Source organism: Musca vetustissima, unplaced genomic scaffold (genome assembly GCF_032173495.1).
Source record: "Musca vetustissima isolate MV318-11 ecotype Yass unplaced genomic scaffold, APGP_CSIRO_Mvet_v1 utg10678, whole genome shotgun sequence".
NCBI classification, from domain to species: domain Eukaryota; kingdom Metazoa; phylum Arthropoda; class Insecta; order Diptera; family Muscidae; genus Musca; species Musca vetustissima.
In genome coordinates, this window is record NW_026880847.1 from 16670 (window position 1) to 41362 (window position 24693).

Sequence of the window (24693 nt, forward strand, 5' to 3'; positions counted from 1 at the left end):
GCTGATCTCTTTGAAATGTTCCATGTGGTTCCAGTTATGGTCAAGGACAACGCCTATAATTTTCGGTGATGATCAGACAAAAATTTTGGAATGAAGTGGACCGAAAACTTATTTTTTTGTGTTATTTTCGAGTCGATCTATAGCCGAACATCACAACACAACCCACGGTGAAGGGAATCTGAATACTCGTAATATTCGGAAAATATGTCAGTGTGAGGAAGAGGTGCTGTTTACCTCTAATCGAAATATTGCCAGGCTCGGAATAAACATTTCGTGGTAGTTGTGTAGGGTATCGTATGGTCGGCCCCGTCCGACTATACTGCTCCGCTCACTGGTTTTAAATAATATTTTTTTAAATGTAATCTTAGCTATAGGAGTGAATTTTTTATGTTTGGATTAGAAAAATAATATTTTTATGCGAGCATCTGCGCTTGGCTTGATTTATTTATGGGCCAAACTAAACTATAGTCGTATTTTTTGATGATCATATTTGAAGGGCCATCTGAACTTTAATCGTGGCTTTGTTTCAAATACTTATTTATTTTTATAGAACAATCTGAGCTATAAACATGAGGTCATCTGAGTATACATGGATTTTTTTGGAGGAGGATTTCTAATATATTCTAAAGGAGCATCTGTGTTATTACGTAGATTTTAAATACCTTTTGAGCTATAAACGTGGATTTTTAAAAAATATTTTTAATTGGTCTTCTGAGCTATTGGCTTAAAGAGAAGTTTTTAACGCCTTCTGAGCTACAAATGTGAATTTTTAAAAATAATTTTCAAATGGCCTTTCGAGTTATCAGCGTGATTTTTTTTCATTTAGCCTTTTGAACTATATGCGGAGGGTATAAAAATATTTTGAACTATAAATATATTTTTATACCCTCAGCCTTATGGCACTTTGATACGGCAAAAATTTGCCTCAATTGATCAACATTAAATCCGAAACCCCTTTTTTGAAAACATATGCCTTATAGAAAGCGAATAATAAAACATGTGTGTAATTACCAAGATCTCCGTAAACCATAGGCTGGGGGTATACATCTGTCGGCATCACCAACTGGCACTTTTTTAATTGTTAATAAAGGAGCTGTGACCGACGATTTATAACATATTTTCTAAAGGCCCATCTGATTTTAGACAACTTCTTTGAGCTTTAGGCTCCGATTTTTAAATATGTTTTGAGCTACAAGCGTGATTTTTTTTTAATATTTTTTTTTTTAATATTTTTAAATAGTTTTTAAAGGTTCATAATAGTTTTTTTTTTAATACCTCCGGAGCTATAATCGTTGACTTTTAACAATATTTTCTTTTTTTACATTTTGCCTTTTGAACTATAAGCGTCGATTTTGCTCATCTGAACTTACCTCACTTCCATTTTTCTCAAACTCTGATCCCGATTAAATATTTTTTTTACAATTCAAATATTTCTCCTTGTAACCGAATACCTCAACTTTTAATATCACCAACAATACACAATGGCGGTTACAAGCTATATTTAATGTTACAGCTCGATTAATTTATGGATGTTTTGCAGCAAAGACAACTTCAAAGCAACAGCTCATAAACAAAGTAGACAGGAATAAAAAAATAGCAGACAGACAGATATTAAGCCGGTCTAAAAGCAGTATCCCCCATTCATTCTCTCTGTCGCTCTTACATACTATTTGGCATTCTGAAGACTATAGCGCCAATATTGTTTCTTTTTTACATCGACTCCTTCTCTTTCTTCGTCGACTTTTCAAGCAGCTTCTCAATTCATTCACGTTGTACCTCCCTGGCATTAATTTTTCCAATGATAATTCCTGTTTTTACCCCGTTTGCTATTTTCTCAATGATTTTGATATGTTTTCAGGTTTTTAATGTATGAATTTAAAATTCATGCATCGACGAATAACAAAATACCTGGTGCTCCCCAGTAGATACTCTACGGCATGTGTGGGAAATTGTGAACCGAAACAAAACAAACGTTTCATGAAAAAAAACACAACAACGAAGAAAAATGAAGTAAAAATTGCTTGACTTTTTAATGCTTTTGGGTGACAATTGATTGCATTGCATAATCGTTATGTTTTGCAGCCGTTGCTGTTTTCGTTGTCGTCAGTCCCATTAGGATTCATTAGAGAGAGTGAATTCGTTAGACGGAGGTGGTGGTGTGCAGAGAAGGCACAATGTCTCCTCGCCGGCCCATACAACACTGAGATTGGTTATTACTTACATGCCTACAACCCATTTGTTGTAATTGTCAGTGTGACAGTTCGATTGTTTATTAAGTGTTAATTTCAGTCAATTACTGCAGTACTTAGTTGAGATGATGTGAAGCGATATGGCAATGAAGGGGTTTTGCTTTGCTATTTTCTTTTCTATTTTTTTTTCTGTGGAATTGTAATTGAAAATGAAAACAGTAAAATTGATAGTTTGGCTATTGGGGGTAGGGACCCGAGGGTGGGTAAAATATTTAAATATTTGCAAAATAAATTCTATGGAAAGATCCCAAAAATTCTTAAAATATGGATTGTCTATGCCATAAGCCCAGATATGGACTTTGATTTACGGATTATTGTTTGGGAAGAAACACCAGTGGTATGGCCATGAGTTTTAAAGAATATTTTTGAATCATTGTCACCTCAATGTATTTTTTAAGGGTATTTTTGAAGTGAACTTAAGAGCTACAATCCTGAGTATTTTAACAATTTTTGGGAGCATCCTCCGAACAATAGGCAGCCTTTTTTATTTTATTTTTAAGGAACTTTAGAACTAAAGTCATAGATTTTGAAGGAATATTTCGGAAGAAACAATCATCGATTTTGGTGAATATTATTTTTCAAGCTTAAATTTTTGTTTTAGGAATATGTTTTATTAGGACCTTTGAAGTAAATTATTTTCAAAAGAGCCTTCATAGCCTCGATTTTCGCGACTTTTTTAAGAATATTTGTAAAAAGGACCTTTAGAGCAAAACCCTGTTTTAGAATGGTTATGGAAGAACCTTCAGAGGTATAAACGTTGATTTTTATACCCTTAGCCTTATGGCTAATCAGGGAATATACACTTTGATACGGCAAAAATGTGTCTCATCGAAATATTTATTTTAGAACCCATGTTTCTTTGGACCAAATCCGTTTCAGACAATTTGAAGTCGATTTACAAATGTCCGCCCGCCCGCCTGTCTGACCTTCTGGTGTGCACAAGACCTCTCGAAGGGAGTAACAGATTTCATCCAAACGTTGCACATCGTAATATTTCTTCCAAACTTAGTTTATGTTCGAATATCTGGTACCTCTCTGACAAAATAGTAAATATTTTGCTGAAAAGTATTTTAATGGACTATCAGATTTGAACCAAACGTTGCGCAAGTTTTTACTTTTAACAAGCCTCGATCAAGTCCGAAGATGGGATCCATTGGTCTATTCCTTTTGGTACCTTCCGCACAAAGGGAAGGTACCAATATTAGGCGAAAGCATTTGATTTGAACCAACATTTGTACAACATATTATCCTTAACAAGCCTAGATTAAGTCCGAATATGGGACCAATTGGTGAACTTTTTATGGTACCTCACCCCCAAAATGGTCACAATTGTGCTAAAAATTTATTTTAAATATCATGGGAACGTATGTTCCGATTTGAATCAAACTTTGAACAACCTTTTATCTTCACCTTTACCAAGCCATGATCAAGTCCGAAAATAGGACCTATTGGTCCACTCGTTCTGGTTCCGCCCACACAAATATAAAATGTTTCCATATATATAAAACCATTATTGGGCTAATGGAACATCCGATTTTAACCAAACTTTGCGCAACCAATAATCTTTAACAAGCCCAGATCAAGTCCAAAACCTCTTTGAGAAAACAAATGCCTTATATAATGGAACTTCCGCTAACCGTAGGCTTATGGTATATATCTGTCGGCAACTCCGATTGACACCTTTTTCTAGTTTTATAATAGTTTTGAAGAGCCTTCAGAGCAACAAGCATGTCTTTTTTAGAATGTCTGTAGATATGTCTTTGAGCCTGATTACCTACCATACCCTTGAGCTTGATTTTTTGTGAGTTTTTTTAAGGCGATTTCCGAAGCATTAATATAGTTACAAGAGTTTTCAGGTACAAAGGTCAATTTTCGACGAATAATTTTCATATTTCTAAAAAAGACCTTTGGAGAAACATCCGCAGATTTTTTAGAACGTTTTTTAGAAGGACCAATAGCGTCTTTTGTATTGGGATTATTTTGAGTATTAAATCGTTCATAGTCGAATTTGAAAAAAAAAATCTATTTGAGTTTAATTCTTTTTGTGGCCTTTTATCAGTTTTTCATTTTTTTCGATTACGACTTTTAAGTTGTTCTGAACAGCGACAAAAATACATTTTTCGTCCCTCCCACTTAATTTTTATTTCCAAACACAGACAAAATGGTGTCGAATATTTCCTATATTTACTGCTATTACATAACAGGATGCTTTTTTTCAAAAACAAAATATTACATTCATATAAACATATTAAAGTGTATTTATTTTAAACTTAATAAAAAACAATTGCCAAGTTGGCATTGACAAGAAGAAAAACCAGAAGAAGAAAACAAAAAGAATAAATAAAAAATATCGTGTCTCTCCATAATTTGCACCACCGACAGTCACTCGCTCGCACGCCTCACGGTAGGGGAGCATTGCTAATGGTGCTCATCATAAATCGTAATTGGTGTTGTAATAGAAAAATAGGCACATCGATAGCTTTTTTCCGGGGCAAATACCAAACTGACACCAAGCAGCTATACACGGCACAACACCAACAACAATATCACTTGTATCGTTGTTTTGCTTTTTGGAGAAGAACCAGTTACCTTTTTTATTGAATTGAATTGAAAAACTAAAACAAAACCAGTCCAAACTATGTTTCAGCTGCTGCACATAGCTTTAGTAACGACAATCTACACCACTGCATTGGTAACAACAACAACACCAACATTGGCATTAAATGTTGATTCTGAAGGATTCCATGTGGTGGCCACTGGCCAACTAACATTGTTGTTGTTGTTCTCGTTGTCGCCATCCACAATTTTCCTATCGCCCAGAAACAAGAATCATTCATTGATAGGCGTTCAATACCGGTAAACAGCTTAGCTACAGATTGAAAAGTGTCTTAACTCTGGAAATTTTATGCCAGCAGCGTAAATTGCAGAACGTCGTTGCCATCACCATGTCGGTCGGTCGGCCAGCAATTGTGTCCGATAGATAACTTGCAAAACTTGTCAATAAAATCTTGTCCATTCTTTTTAACACATGCTTACGGCTGCTGCGGTTGTTGTTGTTTCTGTATTTTAGCTATGTGCTTCTTATCCCCTGTACTCGCAAACATAATTTCCAAACACACACACATTTAGATTTTGATATTATCTGAGATCTGCATCAAATTCGTCACATCTGAGCGAGCAGCAGTAAGCACAGTGTTTAGATTTAAGATGAAGGCCCGATTAACTTCTTTTTAGTAGGTATTCTGAGCGTTCAAGACCCTGTAGGCTTTCAGGCTGTAGAAGAGCCTCGGATTGTCTTATGTCAGTAAAACAACAGTAAGCACAGTGCTTATATTTAGGTATATACTTCAGATTAATGTAGAAGTCTCTCAAAATCTTTTTTGTCCGTAGAATACCTCCAGGAGCTCGTCTATCTGTAGAAGCCCTCAAAAGGCCAGGCAGATAACTGCGGGAGACTCTTAGAAGGCATTCAAACAGTAGAAGACCATCAGAATATCCTAGGTTTGTAAATGACTATCAGAAGGCCTTTGGTCTGTAAAACATCCTCACAAGGTCTTCTGTCCGAAAAAAATCTACCGTAGAAGCTCGTCTATCTTTAGAAGGTTTTCAAGTTGTAGAAGACCATCAGAATGTCTCACATTTTTAAAAAGGCTATCAACGGCCTTTGGCTGTAAAAGATCCTCACAAGGTATTCGGTCAGTAAAATGCAACCAAAAGTACTTCTGTCTATAAACTACCCTCAGAAGGTCTTCAGTCCAGAAAACCCCCCTTAGAAGGTCTTCTATCTATAAAAAGCCCCAGAAGTTTTTCTCCCAGAAAAAAAACTTCGTAATGGCTTCTGTCTGTATAAGACCCTGAAAAGTGAAATCCTCAATGTGGACGACCCCATAAAGTATTTTGAAAATATAACATTCTCAGAGATTCTTTTGTACCCAAACTGTTATTCTACGACATATTCTGTCTGTAGAATAACCTTAGAAGGCTTTCTGTCTATAGAATACAGTAAATATGGTTTCTGCCTGTAGGATACAATCAAAGGTTCTATGTCTATAGACGTTCCTGACAATGTTTTCTGTCTCTAGCAGACCCTCTCAAGGCCTTCTGTCTATAATAGATTCTCAACAAGTATTCTGTCTATAGAACATTCTGACAATGTTTTAGTGTGTAAAAGCCCCACGAGAAACAAGCCGATTTATTGATTTATTTTTATAGGATATCTTTAGAAGCCCCTCTACCAGTAGAAGACCTTCTCAAGGTCTTCTGAAAGCCTAAGACCTGCAAAATGTTTTCATCTAGAGATATGTTTTCATATTTTCTCATTTTATCTTCTCCAAACCACTGTCCATTTCTTTACAAAATATTATCGCTGCCATGCATTTACCTTACCTCACTTCAACCTTGCTTTGCCTTTTTTTCCGGAAAACAAGTGTGACAAGCGCAACGCGCATTTATGATCTTGAACAAGTAAAAATGCATTGAGATCATCGCGCAAATGTTATGGGGATGCGATGAGTAGCCGCTTGGAGACAACACCGCCGACATAGCCACCATTTTCTAATCGATGTCGTCTATGACGTTGACAGCAACGATGGAGCCAATCGATGATGATGATGGCGGTCGGGCAGACAGGCTGTGGCAGTCAACTGATAGGTTGCAATGTGATGTTTTTGTAATTTGTAATCGATAATGTTTTGTTGATGCAGCGTGTTTCGTTAAGAGCCATTTAATTCGTTAGATACAAATTTACCGCTATCTGGTAGGAACATTTTTGTGTGCAAGAGGAGGTTTTGATGGCGATGATGATGATTTTTAATCGAGCACGTCTCATGTGGGTTGTTCACTTAGTTGTTGTAACTAATTTTCTCGGTATTGATGATTACCATCGTGAATGGTTGGTTGCTTGGTGGCACAGGTTAATTTTAATATTATATCATAGAAAAACACCTGACATTATGCAAAACAAATTGTGCCGTTATGCTTTGGTATTCGGGAAGGAAAGAATAGCATTGGGCAAATTTTAGGCCAGCAAATCATATTAGAAACACAGAAAAAATTCGATCCGATATTGCAAATATTCAATACTCTTCCGAATGAATTGTTGAATGTTGAGAATTGTTGAATGTTTCTACTACATATTTGAAATGCCGTGAAACTTATTTCAATTACTGATGTTGGCAACTCGACTTTGTATAAGATGCCAGTTGGTTGTCGTCTTAGCTAAATGTATTGGCAGCACTTACTAACTGTACAAATATTTACCACTATTATTTTTAAGAGTTGCCCATTCATATTTCTTTTTTCGACCAATAGGGCCTTATTTTATCCTCAGTCATGTGGTCGAGTGAATTTTCAATTTGTCTTTCGGTTGCAAAACTTTGAAATATTCGTCGGATGCCCCTATAATATTCTTGATCAAAATCAAATTCATTGTCGGTTTCGTCAAGCCTGCCTGAAAAAATTACGTTAGAGAATAGAACAGATTTTTGAAATTTTTCACACACTTTTAGGATTTGTAAACCCTCAGCTTTGCGATAATGAGGGTATATCAACTTTACTACTGCCAAAAAGCGCCTCATCGAAATATTGGTTTTAGAACCCATGTTTCTTTGAACAAAATCCGTTTCAGACTGGTGCGCATGATAACTCTCGAAGGGTCCGATTTCATCCAAACTTTGTTCATCGTAATATTTCTTCCAAACATAGTTCAAACTCGAAGATGGGTCCCATTAGCCCAGTCCCCACAAAATGGTCAAAATTGTGCTAAAAATTATATTTTATAATATCATCCGAAGGGACTATCGGATTTGAACAAAATTTCGTACAACCTATTATATATTCAAGTCTAGATCAAGTTCGAAGATGGGAGCCATCGGTCTACTCTTTCTGGTACCTCCCCCACAAATGGTCAAAATTTTCAATATTTATAAATCCAATATCAGACGAATGGAATGACCGAATTGAACCAAATTTTGCACAACCTATTATTACCAAGCCTAGATCAGGTGAATATCTAAGGCTATTGTAGCTTTTGTATCGGCGAAGTAATAAAGCAATATGCGGAGTACTTTTGATTAGAATCGACTACAAAAATAAATTATTGTATAATGAATATAACTTGCGGATTCTGCGGATTCTTCACAATTAGTAGTTCTTCCTCGCATAATATTCTATGCAGGACTTAGAATTTTCCCATTAAATTACAACGTTCAATTAAAAATTTTAATTAGACACATTTGAGACTACAGAACAACTTGTAAAAACCACATTTGTCTGCAGTCAGGTCAAGTTCGAAGCTGGACTATATCGGTCTACGTATAGAAATAACCATTTTGGACACGTGTTCGAACCGAATTGACTCTAATATAGTATTTTCATTTCTAAGTGAATAGGGATTTTCGGTATTTTAAACATTTGGGACAGCCGATTTATTTATGAATTTATGTTACGCGTTCTCATCGGACAACAAATCTTTTTCTCTAACACAGTTGCCTGTAATTGGTTTTAGGTCATCATTGGATAACCAAAAATTATCAATTATCAGTATTGTATGGGTTTTGAAGTTATGGAGAATATTCCCCTCTAACATATTAGATATTTCATGGATTCCTTCGTTTTTTTTTTTCATTATATTAGAAGTTTCAGAACCACTTTCTATTATCATTAATGCCAAGTGAAAGTCAATATCCCTGTGGTGAAAGGAATTAAAAATTCGACCTGGCCGAGTACATTTTGAAACAGAATATAGTTAAGAACTTGTTCCAAATATAAGCTGCCAAACATTTTGGTTCACCAACTAAACCAATTGATTTTATTGATTTCAGATTTACATATTTTTTAAAAGTATTCTATGTAACCATGTTTATACTAACCATTGAAATTATACTAATTATTTTTTTATATTTAAAATATATTAATTCTCTATTTTTATTTTGTTTTCCATTTTTCAGAAAAATACCGATCGCAATTTATCCAATCAATTGGGACAAATGCAACGAGCCAATCGAAATCACAATGGTGGTAGTGGTGGCGGCAACAACAGTAACAACTACAAACATCATCGTTACTCGTGGGGTAGCGGTCACAGTTCGTCATCCCTGCACAGTAGTGCTGCCACCTTAGGCATTGGGTCGGGCAAAGATGATTTGTGGGCTGCCATACAAACCAACTACAATTATATTATGGACACAAACCTGTTGGATACATGTAAAGAGGCCAGATGTGAAATAGAGGGCGCTGCAAGTGTGTTGAATAATACAACGGAAACATGTTTGAAGGTGAGTTGATTTTATTGAAATATGTTTGATGGTGCGTTGGTGTTGGGGGTGAATGTTGTTCGTGGTGTCTAGAAGGTGAAATGAGGTGACAATGGCAGTAGTTTGAAAACCATTGTGGTTGTTGAATTTGCTATAAGGCGTAGGAAAAGAAATGTGGTTGATTGTAAAATTGCTTGCCTGCTTTTAGGCGTGATTTAAATTTGTTGCTTCAATGTAAGCTAATAAATTGATAATGTTTATCATCTTGTACAAATGTCGCACCTGAAAAAAAAAATAATACAATTAATCCAAGCTGAATACACAAATCAGTAACCAATACAATTTCTTTTTCGACGATTTTATGAAATAGTAATTTAAGTTGCTCCATATCTCTTCTGTATTGGATAGATATCGAAAAAGACTTTCGCTTGGATTGACTATTCGATTGACATATTCTCTTCTACATTTCTTTCCTTGTTTTTTTATCTCCCTCAGATGCTCGAAGAAAGTATTCCTAGTGTTGGTTCTTGTGAAGATCCCAAAGAATTACGCAAATGGCTCCGAGATATGGAACATAAATTGGAAAGTGCTCCATCCTTGTCAGAGGCTACAATGCTGTCCTGTGCAGAATTGCAAAAACATTTAACTGAACATTCGGTAAGTGGGAATGAATTCAATTATTTTTTAATTATTAAATTATTTTTTATGCTTTACATACCAAGTAAATCTTGCATATTTGTTATTGAAATATACAAAAAATTTATAAAATATTACGGGATTGTTCGTTTTCATAATTTTTAAACCATATAAATTATCTACAAATTATTTAGGTGAACATGCAGAAAAACTTCAAAATATTGGCTTTGACTATAGACTTCGATTCAAATTAAATGTTACGAATATTAATCCTTTGTACCAGAAGGAGAGGTCATCTGGCCATCTTCGTACTTAATCTGTGTTTGGTAAAAATAATGGGTTGTGCAAAGTTTGGTTCACATCGAACATCCCTTTCGCCTAATATTGAATTTATAAACATTGTGGGGGAGGTACCAGAAGGAATGGAAATTATTCCCATATTGGTAAAGATGAAGTTTGCTTCAAATCGGACATTCCATTCGCCTGCTATTGGATTTATAAAAATTTGTGACCATTTGTGGGAGAGGTACCAGAAGAAGTGGACCATTAGGTCCCATCTTCGGACATTATCTAGGCTGGGCAAAGATAGTAGGTTGTACAAAGTTCGGTTGAAATCGGATAGTCCGCTCACATGATACATATTATAAAATTTGTTTTTTAGCACAATTTTCACATTTTTCCATTTTGTGGGGGAGATACCTTAAAGAGTGTACCGATATTCCCCATCTTCAAACTTGAACTTAGTTTGGATGGAATATTACGATGTGCAAAATTTGGATCAAATCGGTTACTCCCTTCGAGAGCCATCGTGCGCACCAGTAAATCGACTTCAAATTGTCTGAAACGGATTTGGTGCAAAGAAACAAGGATTCTAAAACCAATATTTCGATTAGACCCATTTTTGCAGTATCGAAGTGTATATAACCTCATTAGCCACAAGGCTGAGGGTATAAAAAGAGCTGAGTAGACAAAATGTGACTGAAGAAGAGGTCCATGTGCACATGCAATACATGTGTCTGGTATCGTGATGTCAATTCGCACATAATAAGAATTGGTTGGTTAAAACCCCTCTTGTTTGCCTAGGCAGCTGTCGTTCTTCTGCTGCATTCACTTGATATTGGTCCATAACCTGGCTCACTGTTTCTGCCTGTATTTTAGCATTCTTGCTTGATATGCCTGCTGATGTAAGGAGTCTCCCTTGTACAATGGCAACTCTCTCTCTCTCTATCTAGATCTCAACGTCATTTCAATCATGCATGGGCGGCGGAATTCTATCAATGATAAGGAGCACCTCCTTTGTCGCAGTTATCAGGGCGGCATTCTGACACTTTTGAATACTTTTCTACTGCATAAAGCTTGCTTTATAAGAAGTGAATTATGTTTCTTTTTCAGCAGTGGCTTGTGAAAATTACCTAAATAAGATATCGAACGAAAATAGGAATTTTTGCAACAATTTCGGTGGATAAATAAAAAATACATTAAAATTTTTTGCACAATATTATAATAATATTTTCGCCCACTTTATAATGAAATGACGTTTATATAATATAATTATTAATATATTATGTTATATGTATACAGCAAAATCCAATTAACATATTCAGAAAAATATGACCCATATTTTGTATTATTCACGCTGTCTTTGTGTGATTAATTAGCTTATGATGATACAGTACAAACTCTATTTATGCAACATAGACAAAATTTTATTATTCTGACATATTTCCCGCGAAATTTTATTCACTTTCCTCTAATTCTATAATTTAAATTTAATTTTATCTCCGACCGCCAAGAATAACACAATGTTGTAGTTCTACAGACTATCCAGGTGGTTGTCAAGTTTATATCTTCCAGTTTCAATGTGAATGAGCGCGAAAGTAAGTAAAACATTCATCATCTTGGTTCTTTTTTTCCTCTTCAACTTGAGTTTCCCAGTTTTGAAAAGTCAAAAGTTTATCGCCGATTGCATGTCATACAGTTGAGAATTTTCACCGCTGTATTAGAAAATATACAAACACATACACACACAGCCGCTCAAATAAATGTACACAATTTAGATCAGTAAGTCAGTCAGGAGAAGAACAAAGGCGGCTTCGGCACAAACATAAAGAAAACAATTAACTCCAAGTTCGAAAAAAAGGAACAAAAACAAAAAGAAACAGAACTGCACAAATATGCTTGGTAGTTGGTTTTTTGTTCAGATAAGATTTTCACCGCCATGAAAGTGAGTTCAGAATTCAGTAGACTTATTGCAGATATTTTGCAAAGGAAAGTAAGTTATGGTGAATACTGTTCTAGTGGTGGTATAAAAATAATAGGAAAAACAAATGTTTAAAATGTTTGTGTTTCTTTATATAAAAACCAGTGAGCGGAGCAGTATAGTCGGACGGGGCCGACCATACGTTACCCTACACAACTTCCATGAAAATCTAACTTTCTGCGGTTGTATATTCTGAAATTGGGCAACATTTCGCGATAATTGCACACTTTTCACTGCAAGTTTTACTATTAATCAGTGCAGCGCCTCTAATTACTTGTCCAGATTCCCTTCACCGTGGGTTGTGTTGTGATGTTCGGCTTCCGACTCGAAAAGTACAAATAATTAAGTTTTCGGTCCACTTCGTCCTAAAAATTATTATCTGATCATCACCTAAGATTTTAGGCGTTGTCCTTGACCATAACTGGAACCTCATGGAACATTTCAAATCAACTCTATATTTTCGCCCTCCAATGTGGTAATAGGTTACCAAATAATATATGAATACGTAAGCACCTGTAAATATTTAAGTGTAACTCCCGCATCCGAGTACCTACGACAATATAATTGGTATCAATTTAAAGGTCAACCACTCCTCTTGGATATACTATCAACTTCTCGGGTCTATGTCCTTCAGTGGTAAATATATACGCTATAGAATACACCATTTGACCCGCTAAATATTGACCGATCTTTATCAAAACAGGCATGCTTATTCTTTGGCCCGATCCCCTTCTCCATGCAAAAATTCGACCAGAAAATCCTACAAAAATAAAGTTTTTGGTCCATATTATTCCCTTAATATTAGGCGATCTTTTCCAAAAACAATAGGGGTTACATACTTTTGGGGCTGCACAAAGCTATAATACCCTGACAAAATAGTTGTGTAGGTTATAAATATACTTTCTTTTACTCAAATATGACAATTCAGCTGTACATTAAATTCACCAAGTATTTTATGTTTTTATTTAAATATAAGGGAGCATATAATAATCAATTAGCTATTTTCTGACATATTCAGCTCATAATTGCTTTTATTCAGCAAAATAGTTAAGCATATTCTGTACATAACTTTTTTTTGCAATTTTATATATAATTCAGTAAAAAGTTGGGCTTCCATATACATTAATATTTAATCGCACATTAATATTTAATTTAATTATTCACCAAACGTAAAAATATTAAAATTAATCATTCAGCTAATTTTTGAAAAATTCAGCAAATATGCGTCATGTCCCAAATAGATATGTTATGTATAATTCAGCAAATAGAAAATGTTCTTATAATTTACTGTTTAGTTGTTATAATTATTAATCCCAAGGTAAAATAAGTGATTCAGCCACATTACATCTAATTCAGCAAATGTTTATGTATGCTACTTTCAAAATTTAAATACAACGGATCAGGCAGCAGCTAATATTGTACAGCTATTCTTTCTTACCACTTGACGCACAATTCTATACAAATTATTACTTCAGCAAATATTTTAAGTTGTTTTTTTCTGAAACATCAACTATATTTAGCAGCAATATATAAAAATGCATTGTATTAATACAATGCTTAATTCAGCTATATTGAATCTAATTCAGCAAACTAAAATATATATCAAGTAGCATGCTATAAGTTCTTCCGTTAAGTTGCCATATTTTTTTAGAAGTGCATTTAATTAATAATTCAGTTACTCCATATCAAATTTAGCAAACATGACATACAATTCAGCTGCATTTTTTCCATATTAGCAACTTTCATTTTAATCGGAAATTTTAAATAAAATTAAAACAAAAAAATCCAATCATATTTTATTTTCCAAAGAAGAGATCTCTTCTAATCATTGATAAGATTTAAAAATTCGTTTCATTGTTTTCTTGGCGATTTTCTACGGAATATGATTACGATTTATACTAAAACACACAGACACACAACAAGTGAAAGGGGTTTCTTGTTGGAAGTGTCTGTATGTATATATGGTGGTTTTTCATAAAAGCACGTACACAGTGTCATATTTAAATGGCAACAAAATTGAAAAAAAAACATTGAAGAAAATAAAAACATTAAACTGAAATATATTTATCTATTTAAAAATGTGGTGACCATTTTTGGTCTATGGATGATGGCAAGGCAAGGATGTACAAAAACAACAATGAACAGCACGAGATTTGTTTTTGTTGCTGCTGCTGTAGTTAGTGTACTTCTCGATCTGCTGATATTGTCTTGAAAAGTTATTAGAAATGTAACAAAAACTAATGGTGTTTTTTTTTTTTGGTTTTGGAACAAAAACTACTTTAAACAGAATTAAAAAGTGAAGGTGGACAACACGACGACAATGACGACAAACAGCAACAGCAACAACAACACAGATATGAACAAATGTCGGACTGTTTTTGTTTATGGGCTGTACTATTCAAGCGAACCATTTTGTTAGTTGCCAGCCATTGTTGCTCTGTTTTTTGGCAGCTACAATTTAGTGATCATTTTTCTGACAAAAGTATAGCCATAAACAAAAAAACATAACACAACAACAACAACCGTTAATGCAACAACAACAATACTAAATGACACAGAAGTTAAATTTGTATCAATAACGGAAGTGGTTTAACAATTTTTAGAAAATGTTTAACAAGAAACAAAAGCTGTAAATTTAAATTCTTAGAAATGGTTATTATTTGCTGAATTCGTGCTATTTTGTGGCTGAGTAAACAAGGTTCATAATATGCCGTTTCTTTTGCTAAAAAATTTTTCTTGTATTTTTGGTCCTTCTAATAAAAATTGTCAGATACAGTAGCATAAACATTCACAACACGTTTTGATGTGGTTTAATGAATTCAATTGTGACCGGCGTCTCCCTGAAACCAAGGTCGTGAAGGTCCTTAAAAATCGGTCATTATGCCACGGAACACTAATGTCGTCGGTGAACTAATAACGAAAAATCATCAAGTGACATACTGTGATATTAAGTCATCCTTAGGTATTTCTTCCATCAAAATATATTACATGTACACCTGGCCGTGAAGAATGTTTTTTTCTCGTTGTATCCCGCACAATTCGGCAATCGCACAAAAAAGGTTCGTGTCCATTGTTGCAAAGCAATTTTGAAAAAATCGGATAGTAACGCCTTAAAAAACGTTCATAAGATAGTCACAGGTGACAAATCATGAATCTATGCGTATGAATCCGAAAAAACAGCAATGGATCGTGTGAAGCAAATGATTGCCTGTTTTTTCGCAAAACTGATTATATATCGACGGTTCCGATTGAGCACAGTAATATCGATTATATAGAGTTGTACACCTCAATTTTTTCTTGTGAAAACATCGAAAAAAAAAATAACACAAAAATACGTACATCGGTTAAAGTCGTTCAAAAGGGTTAATAGATGGTTCCGTGACATTGGCACCCAATGACTTCTATTTAGTGCCTCACGTCAAGAAAGAAATTCGTGATCAGAGTTGAGTCATTCCGGAACGAACTAGTTCAAAGAAACTATTCCACAAAAGGAACAATCGGAACTAGGTTCGGTTATTTCGTTCATCTAGTTCCTTTTGCTCCAGTCGTTTATTTTTAGTCCCTTATCTCTTTTATCCTAACGTTCATCCAGATCTTCACTTTCATTGACCGAATAAACGAAGTGTACGAAGTGTGAACGATTGAACTATGGATCTAAATGAATGATCTAGTTCCATTTGAAGAGCGAACCGCTTCAGATAAAAGATTGGCTAATTCTAGCGGTCAGCGATTTTTGTCGCCAAAAGATGCTGTTGAAGCATTCAAAAACATTGGGAGATGTCTCAATCGGAATGGAAAATCCTTCGAAAATTTTTTTGAACGCATGATAAAGCGTTTATGGGAACTTAAAGCGACTTTATGTAATTTGAAGAGTATGAAAAGTTTGGAACGGCCAAACTTAACGACGTTTTTACTGGTTTTAAATACCGAAAGGAAGATCGGTACTAGGTTCGGTTCTTTCGTTCATGTAGTTTTTTTTCCAGTCGTTCATTTTTATTTACGTATTTTTCTTTGATCCAATCGTTCATCTAGATGTTCACTTTCATTGACCGAATTAACTGACGTGTATCAATGAACGATTGAACTAAAATGAACTATGGAACTAAATGAATGACCTAGTTCATTTTGGAAAGCGAATCACTTTAGAGACAAGATTGCCTTACTTTAGACGTCAGAGATTTCTTTCAACAAAAGATTCGAAACTGTTAAGGTGTCTTAATGGGAGAGGTGTCTCAATAGGAGAGGATAATGCTTCCATATTTGCTTTGAACGAATGAAAAATTGTATAAATCAATACTAAATGGAGCGTAGGCCCTTTTGAATGTCCATCACGTAATGTAGGATATAAAATATTCGACCCGGTCGAATCAACCATTAATTTGTCATTCCGTTTGCAATGCCAAATACGTAAAAAATAAAACTCGAGGAAAAAAGAACGGTTCAATTAATTTAGCACGTTTTTTAAAGTTTTTATTTTTATAGAAATCGGTTTTCATCTGAATTTCGGGATAAAAAATTTAGAAAAACGCTTCTTTTTCCTCGAGTACTATTTTTTGAGGTGTTTGGCATAACTATATGTGGTTTTTGAAAATAATGTTTATTGAATTTATACATACAAGGTTTTAGTGGCAAGAAACGAGCAAAATTTATAATAGACCAATAAAACGTTCAAATATTGATTCATCGTCTTTAAGGACCACACCAAAAATCTTATAAGCAAAATTTTTGAAGACTACTGCGAAGCTGAAAAAATCCATCTTTTGATAATGGGAGTCCGATTTGACAAATTAAGGTCGAAAAGAACACACAAGGGATCGACTTAGAAGGACAAAAGAATTCCCATTCGATTTCACTGCAGAGAAGTAATCTACAAATGATGTTATGAAACGATCTCTTCAAGTATAATCACGCCATAAATCCGAACTTTGACATATGGCGATTTTTTCCTTCTGGGAATAGAAATTTTTCACCGCGTTCCATGTCCTCGATTTTGTCGCATAGTTTTAGCATTGGGGACCAAATCTTCCTACTAAAAATATCAGAATTGAACCTTTTATAGAGTAGGTCCCGTATAACGGTATCTTCCAAAATTCAGTAAAATTGGCTGTAATTTTGTAGAATAAGCTAACTTTCGAAAATAATCAATATTGGCTTAAGTTTTTGGGTAGGTCCCATGTATGTTTCCAACTGAATTGGACGCAATTTGATATTTTTTAAGTTTGACGAATTTCGGGCACCCTATATTAATTTACTGGCATATTGATAGATTTTAGGTATTTGAATGTGCCCCTCAGGATGGAGAGCGTAAAACATCGCTTCGGTTTTTATTTTTTTAAAATTGCATTCTAAGTCTCATTTAGTTGCACCTCGTTGGCTTTGTTGTTATCAAAGTTTTTTTGTTGCCACTCTTTTTTTTCTGAAATATAAAGCACGGGCTAATCATTGTAGTGCCACTTGACTTTGCCACGATTTCGAATTTTTTCGGGGATTTTCTTGTCCTCCAACAAAGTTGTTGTTGTTGTCGTTGTTGTTATTATTGTTTCTGTTCAATTGCAGAAGTTAGGCATTAAGCCATTTTATGAATACGGGCTATTACATGATGTTTTCTGTTCGCTAGATTTGTGCACTTTACCTAAAAAAACAAAACCCCAAAAAAGTTGTAACAACGGTCACTCTCGAACTACGATTACATTTTTTTGGTTTTGGGGAAGTTTCAAAAATGTTTTTTTTTTCTGGGTTTTTTTTGCCACCAGCAGCAAAACACCACAAAAAGTTAGACATTAAAATCAACATCTAAACGGAGATCTGTTTAGTCGTAATAAGGCTGCTGTTACTGTCATTTTAGTGCATCGTTATTTTTTTATTCCACCCAAAAAATCAGCAATGGTCCACAACACACACACACACATACAACTGATATTCATTTTTATGGCATTCATAATTTAGGAGAAAAAACTCCACTTTTGCCTTTTTCCTCTTAAACAATATTCAAATATTATATAGAGACATGAACGCTTATTAGATGCCACCACAAAAGAAAACAACAGACCTTGTTTTTATTGGAAACCGAGAGAAAAAATTTTTTTTTTTTTTACAATTTCCAAAACCAATTGTATTTGGGAGGCAGGCAACACTTGTTAAATTGTCCATTCAAGCGTGCATAATTACCATGTTTGTCTTATGGAAATTTTCTTTCGATGGACCAGTGAAAAATAGAAAAAATCGACAAAGTACTTAAAAAGAAAAACTCAAATTCGAATTGTCGAACAACTGTCTCAAATTATTGGAAATCGTTTTCTAATGACACAACGTAACGAAATAAAGGTAGAAGAAAAAAACAATGGTTATGGCTGAACTTTATTTGAAGTCAAGTGAAATGCAAAATAGCTGTTGAGCTCTGCAAAGCATGCTTTAGATAGGAAAGTGGTTAACTCCCACTTATGGTTCCATAATAAAATCATAATCATGAATTTTTGCATATTTTTGAAAGTATTTTATGCGATATATAATATTCAAATGAGAATATATAGGAAATGTGACATTTTTATTCATTCTCCATATAAATTTTGCTACCCAAAGAGATGTCACCCCTTTCAATGTAGTTTCATGTTACGAAAGTAAATAGCGTTCCAAATCTCCTTAACAACTTCATGTTGTAATATGGTTACATACTGTCAATATGCTTATTATGTGGAGCCTCCCACCGAGTTACTGTATTTTTTTCTTCTCTTTTCTTGCTTCTTATAGAGATGGCTCTGTCTACTTTTTTAATTTCACAAGTACTCTCTGGTTAATAATATCTCATACGTTCTTTTGTCAAACAATTAATTGTGTTGACAATGCGTACGGCTTGAGAATGCTTGAAGCTTCACAAAACTACTGACCTAGTAATGTAATACATAAGTGAACTCAAGTAGTAATAGTTAACATTTTCTTCGTGGGAACATATGAAATTATAATATTAGAGTAATCAAGAAAAATACGTTAACTTCGGTTCAAATGAATAATTTATACCACTCGACATGATTAACCACAAATAAATAAATAAATAAACTAGAAGTGGTTACACATTTCCCATAACCGAATAGATCCTTCTAGAGTTGCATCTTTCCCGAACGAACTAGTTCATAGAAACTTTCTGCAAAAGGAACGATTGTCACTATGTTCGATTCTTTCGTTCATGTAGTTCCTTTTGCTCCAGTCGTTCATTTTTCTTCTCGATCGTCTAGTTGTTTTCCTGCAATTGTTCATTTTCTCTCTTGTTGATTTAGAAAAAGTTAGAAGTAATCTTATTGTCCCGTTTTTCATATATTGCAAGAAATTTCATTCAAGGTTCTGATTGAGCCCTTTTTGTATTTTAGTGAAGAAGAACGAAATTTTCATTTAAGGGAACCCCCCCCCCCATTCTCGATTTTAATTTTTCAAGATTTTCAATGGGCTGGTAAATCAATACCAATGCTTTTTAAGGTTTGTAACTTTGCACATATATATTTGAAGAACTAGGATCTTGTATGAACTAGGATTATTGACTTCGCTCTAAAATTAACAAAATGGCGGACCTTTGAAAAAATATTTTTGGAAAATGCCATTTTTCAAAAACCAAGTTAAAAAATAAGGAAGATCTTCATCGATTGGCTTTATCCTAGTTCATGCGATAGCTATACACTCCCAGAGAAACGTGTAAAAATTTTTAATGGATTGGGTTATTAGTTTTTGAGTTATCGTGCCCGCCATTCGCAAAAGAGAAAAACGCGTTTAAAGTTTGAGAAGCCCTTCATCCGTCACATGATGCTGACACAATAAATCGGCTATATCTTCAAGAGTTCTTGAGTTTTTCACTTGAAATTTTGTAAAGACATTCTTGAATTAGGTTATATTCAAATTAAATCAAAAAAATATTTTGACCCCCAGAATGGGGCATGAATATTTTCAGTATTCAACATACAAATCTTGTCGCTTAATGGACAAAAAGAAAAACAATGGAATTAATCTGTACAAATCGACGCTTGAGCTATGGAACTAGTTTCTGTTTCGAATGAAACCAAAAAAGATCGTTTGGAGCTGATTTTATGTTTGGGACAAGTACAGCCAACGTGAGGTAAATTGCAAACAATTTATTTGGTTACGATATTACGAATATATATTATGCAATATGAAAATATTTGCCTATATCCAAAGACTTTCCGTGAGGTAATTTTCTAACCACCGAAAAATTGCAGTCTGTTGGAAATATTTCAATAAATGAGCGATCGGAACTAGATCCTTTCTTTTAGTTTCTGTAATTCCACTTCTGATCTCGTTTCGTTATTTGATCTAGTTCTTTTTCTAATCACCGAAAAAAATGCAGTTGGAAAATCTGGCTTAAAACTTCAACATTCGAGATTTGTTGTACAAATTTATGCCATGTTCTGACGGGCATCCGAACAACGTAGTTCGCTCTCAGAATTACGTACATGAATTAACCCGTTCATACAACACTATTCATAATTCATATCATCAGAGTTTTTTATTTCAAACTTTTTGTTTCTTGTTTTACACCAAATATATAACATATTTTAGTGAATTACATAGGGATCTAAATAGAAAAAATAATTCTCTTTCTCCTGACTATAGTATGAACCCATATCTATTTACTTTTCATTCATGTTTTCCATTTTTTCTGAAAATGTTGTTGTTTTTAATACATTTTTATATTTTCTCAATTCAAATGTCACATACTGTCACAAATAAAATTTTGGAGAATTTTTTGTTTGAGTTGCCCCACATTTGTTTCTTGTTTTGTACGCTAATTAGAACCAAGGGAAAAGAAATGCATATTGCATTATGTAGAAAACAAAATTTACATCCTGCTGCATATATAAAAACTATACAATTTTTTACTTTTCATTCATGATTTTCAATTTTACTGAAAAAGTTTGAAAATTTCATAAATATTTTCAAACTGTCAAAATTAATTTATTTTCTATAAATACTCTCAATTGTTAGGGATGGGACAAATTTATTGGTTATTCAGAGAGTGATTCGAATTGAACAACGTACAAAAGTCGGTGTTCGCTCAGACAATTTTGTATGGGGAACTAAGTAATTCCTTCATAATTAAGGGTCGAACAACGAATGAGAGAGCGAACAACGCTCGTCTGGACATGGCATTACTTGGGTCGTTCCGGAACGAACTAGTTCATTAGAACTATTCCAATAAAGGAACAATCGAAACTAGATCCACCAAGTCCTTTAGTTTTTATAGTTCATTTTTCTGATTTCGTTTCCTTATTTAATCTCGGTAATCTCGTTCATGTTTCTGATCTAGCTCTCTTTACTGATGTCGTTGATTCATTTGATCTCGTTTCTTAATTTCCATTTTCTTCATTAGTTCACATTAATTTTTCAGATTCCGCTACTTAGTTATATATATGTAAAGATAAAATTAAATTGTTTAAGTAATAAAATGATTTGTCCAAATAAATAATATACGAATTTAGACTAATTCATGGGAACTATTTCAATAAAGGAACGATCGGAACTACATCCAGCCCTTTAGTTCCATTATCTGATTTCATTCCAATATTTGATACCGTTCCTTTATTTGTCTGATCCAGTTCGCTTACTGATGTCGTCCTTTCATTCCCATATTCCTCATTCGTTCTCGTTCATTTTTCAGCTGCTGCCACATAGTTAAATATATTTAAAGATAACATTAAATTCTGGAAATAATAAAATAATATATGCAAATAAAAAATAAAAACTATTTTTGGTTTGTTGTCCTATAGTTAAATTTTGTAGCTTATCGACAATAGTCGGTAATTTTGTCGTTGGGAAGTTACAAAATTGCGCTACTATATTTTCTATATGAAACAATGGAACTAGTTCCTTTCTAAGGAAGGAACTAAATTCCCGAACTCTACATTACTTATATGCACATGAGATCCGCAAATTTGAATAACTTTTTGACGTTTATTTTGTCTGGCCGAGGTTTTGTTGGTATTGAATTATTTCTTCCCAATACTACCCAGAGGGTCATCACTGGTGAAACCATACTTCTACCATATATAAACCATACTTCAAGCAAAAAATCAAGAACGGTAAAAACACAGTTCATTCGTTTACAGGGGCGTCATGAGACCATGCAAAATGGTCGTACATTTTATAGAACTGGGCTTCAGAAATTGAAAGATGGCAGAAAATTGGGGAGATGAAAACTACTATAAAATTGAAAAATAAAACATTCGTGTGTCCAGTGCATATATTTAGGCGCAAACACATTTTAAATATATTCTCAGAATCTTCCAAATTAATTTAAATATTAGCGCATTTATATTTACGACAACATGAAAGTACTTCTAAGGAATACCCACTTGCCGTCGATCACCACTCACGTGACAGACGTATGTTTCTCATTCTCTTTGGAATGTTCAATGCTAGTTGAAACTTCAGGAACAATGTCAAAGGAAGGCAGTTAGATAAGTGTGGAAATAAATAAATGGAGAAAAAATATGTAGCGATTTTTAAAATTCTAAATTTGAAATTTTCCCTATTTTTATTATTTCCTGATTTTATTTCACGAATTTATTAAAAATGAAAAAAATAAATGGAGAAAAAATATGTAGCGATTATTAAAATTCTAAGCTATTTGGTGAAATTTTCCTTATTTTTATTATTTCCTAACTTTATTTAACGAATTTATTAAAAATTACCTTCTTATTATTCACATATTTCTAATAATTTTCTCTTTGGCATACATTCAATTGTCATTTTGTTAGGGGAATCCTTGCTGAATTGTTTGGTAAATAGCTAAATAATAGTTTGTCATCCCGTTTCAAAAGAACGCCATCTATACTTCAAATTTACATTACTCTTTAGTGATTTGATTTCCACATAATGCATACTTTTAGGCCCAAACATTTTATAATTTGGAAATAGTGCATACTATTGAGCTTTATAATTAAAAATGGTACCTCGAAAATTTTTATTTACGAAACGGGTCAATATTAGGGAACTATTAATTTATTATTATTGCTGAATATGCCCTACAATAAATTTATATATAATTTTAATACATTTTGTGAATCATATTCATAATATTTATAGCTTGATTTTTTTTTAAGTTGAAAAAAAATTGTAGACTGACCTACTGAAAATTAGGCCTCCTTCTGATTATCTATGGTAGTCAACATGTAAACACATGTGCTTGCATGTAAGTCAAAATAACGGTAATTTTCATTTGGATACATTTTTTTTAAATGTAAAAAAACACTGACCGACCAACAAATGTTGTTGTAAACACCTTTTTGTAGTTTTAAATGTGTCTACTACATGGTCCGAGAATTAAGGTTACATCTGTATGGATATGCTGTTAACATTTTGCGGTAAAGAAAAAAAAACGAAATATATTCTGCGTTGTTTGTTGGTTTATTATTATTTTTATTTTGGCTTCAGGAGACAGGACAGACAGACGAACGGACGGACGGACGGCCATACGTTTTATGAATTCACGGAACGAATCATTTGGGGCCCGGTGTGTTTGAATGAGTGTTTGTGGAGGAGGACACTGTTTTTGATAATGTATGTGGTGATCGTGTTGGCCTGGATGCTTTGCTGTTGGCTTCCTAGCTTGTATTATAACAATTCCTGGTACTTTAAATGTTGACTAAACATTTCTAATTATTCTTTTCTCTTGGAGCCAAAGTAGTTGGCAGCTGCTTCGTTGGTAATCAGATGCATTCGGTGGTTTTATCTCATGAAGTTGTATCTTTTGGTGGGGGCTTTTAGCCAAAAATAACCGACAACAAGGCAAGTACATTAAAATGACAATGAGTGTGTGGGTGCGTTCCGTTGCATGGTGTTAATAGCTGCTTTCTTCTGTTGTTAAGATTTTCGGTTACTTTGCTTCATTTTTTTGTGAATGAAATAAATCTTTTCTTTTCCCCATGAATGTATTTAGCACAGTTTTTTGAAAAGAATCAGTAGACACGAAAATAATATTTTTTCCTGCATAAAAAATTTATTACCGCTGATAGTCAAAGAAAACTCTTTGTAGCGGACAGGGCAGGGGAAGATTTAATTTCAAATTCAAAAGAAAGTTTATTATTCCACACCACATTAGCATTTCTACCACGCAAATTGTGTTTTGTAAGCCTAAGGATGAGATTTACGAGATCTTCTTGACAATGATTTCTTCTAGACTATCATTTATAGCGGTTGTTTCATCGCCACTTTTGCTGTAATTGCTCGAATTATTTATCTATTCGAAGGCGTTTATCTTGTCTTTTATTGGGTGTAGAAAAAAAAGAGACAAAAT

At 33.9% G+C, this 24693-nt stretch overlaps 1 protein-coding gene across 1 annotated transcript in view; it reads left to right on the forward strand.

Moving 5' to 3' along the window:
- Window positions 1-9297: 9297 nt before the first annotated feature.
- Window positions 9298-24693, forward strand: part of LOC133326727 (klarsicht protein-like) — a 252165-nt gene continuing 236769 nt past the window's right edge. Inside the window, exons 1-2 of the mRNA XM_061535341.1 lie at window positions 9298-9523; window positions 9998-10159. Coding sequence (XP_061391325.1) covers window positions 9428-9523; window positions 9998-10159 — 258 coding nt within the window. The 5' untranslated portion in view covers window positions 9298-9427. The remainder of the gene's footprint in view (window positions 9524-9997; window positions 10160-24693) is intronic.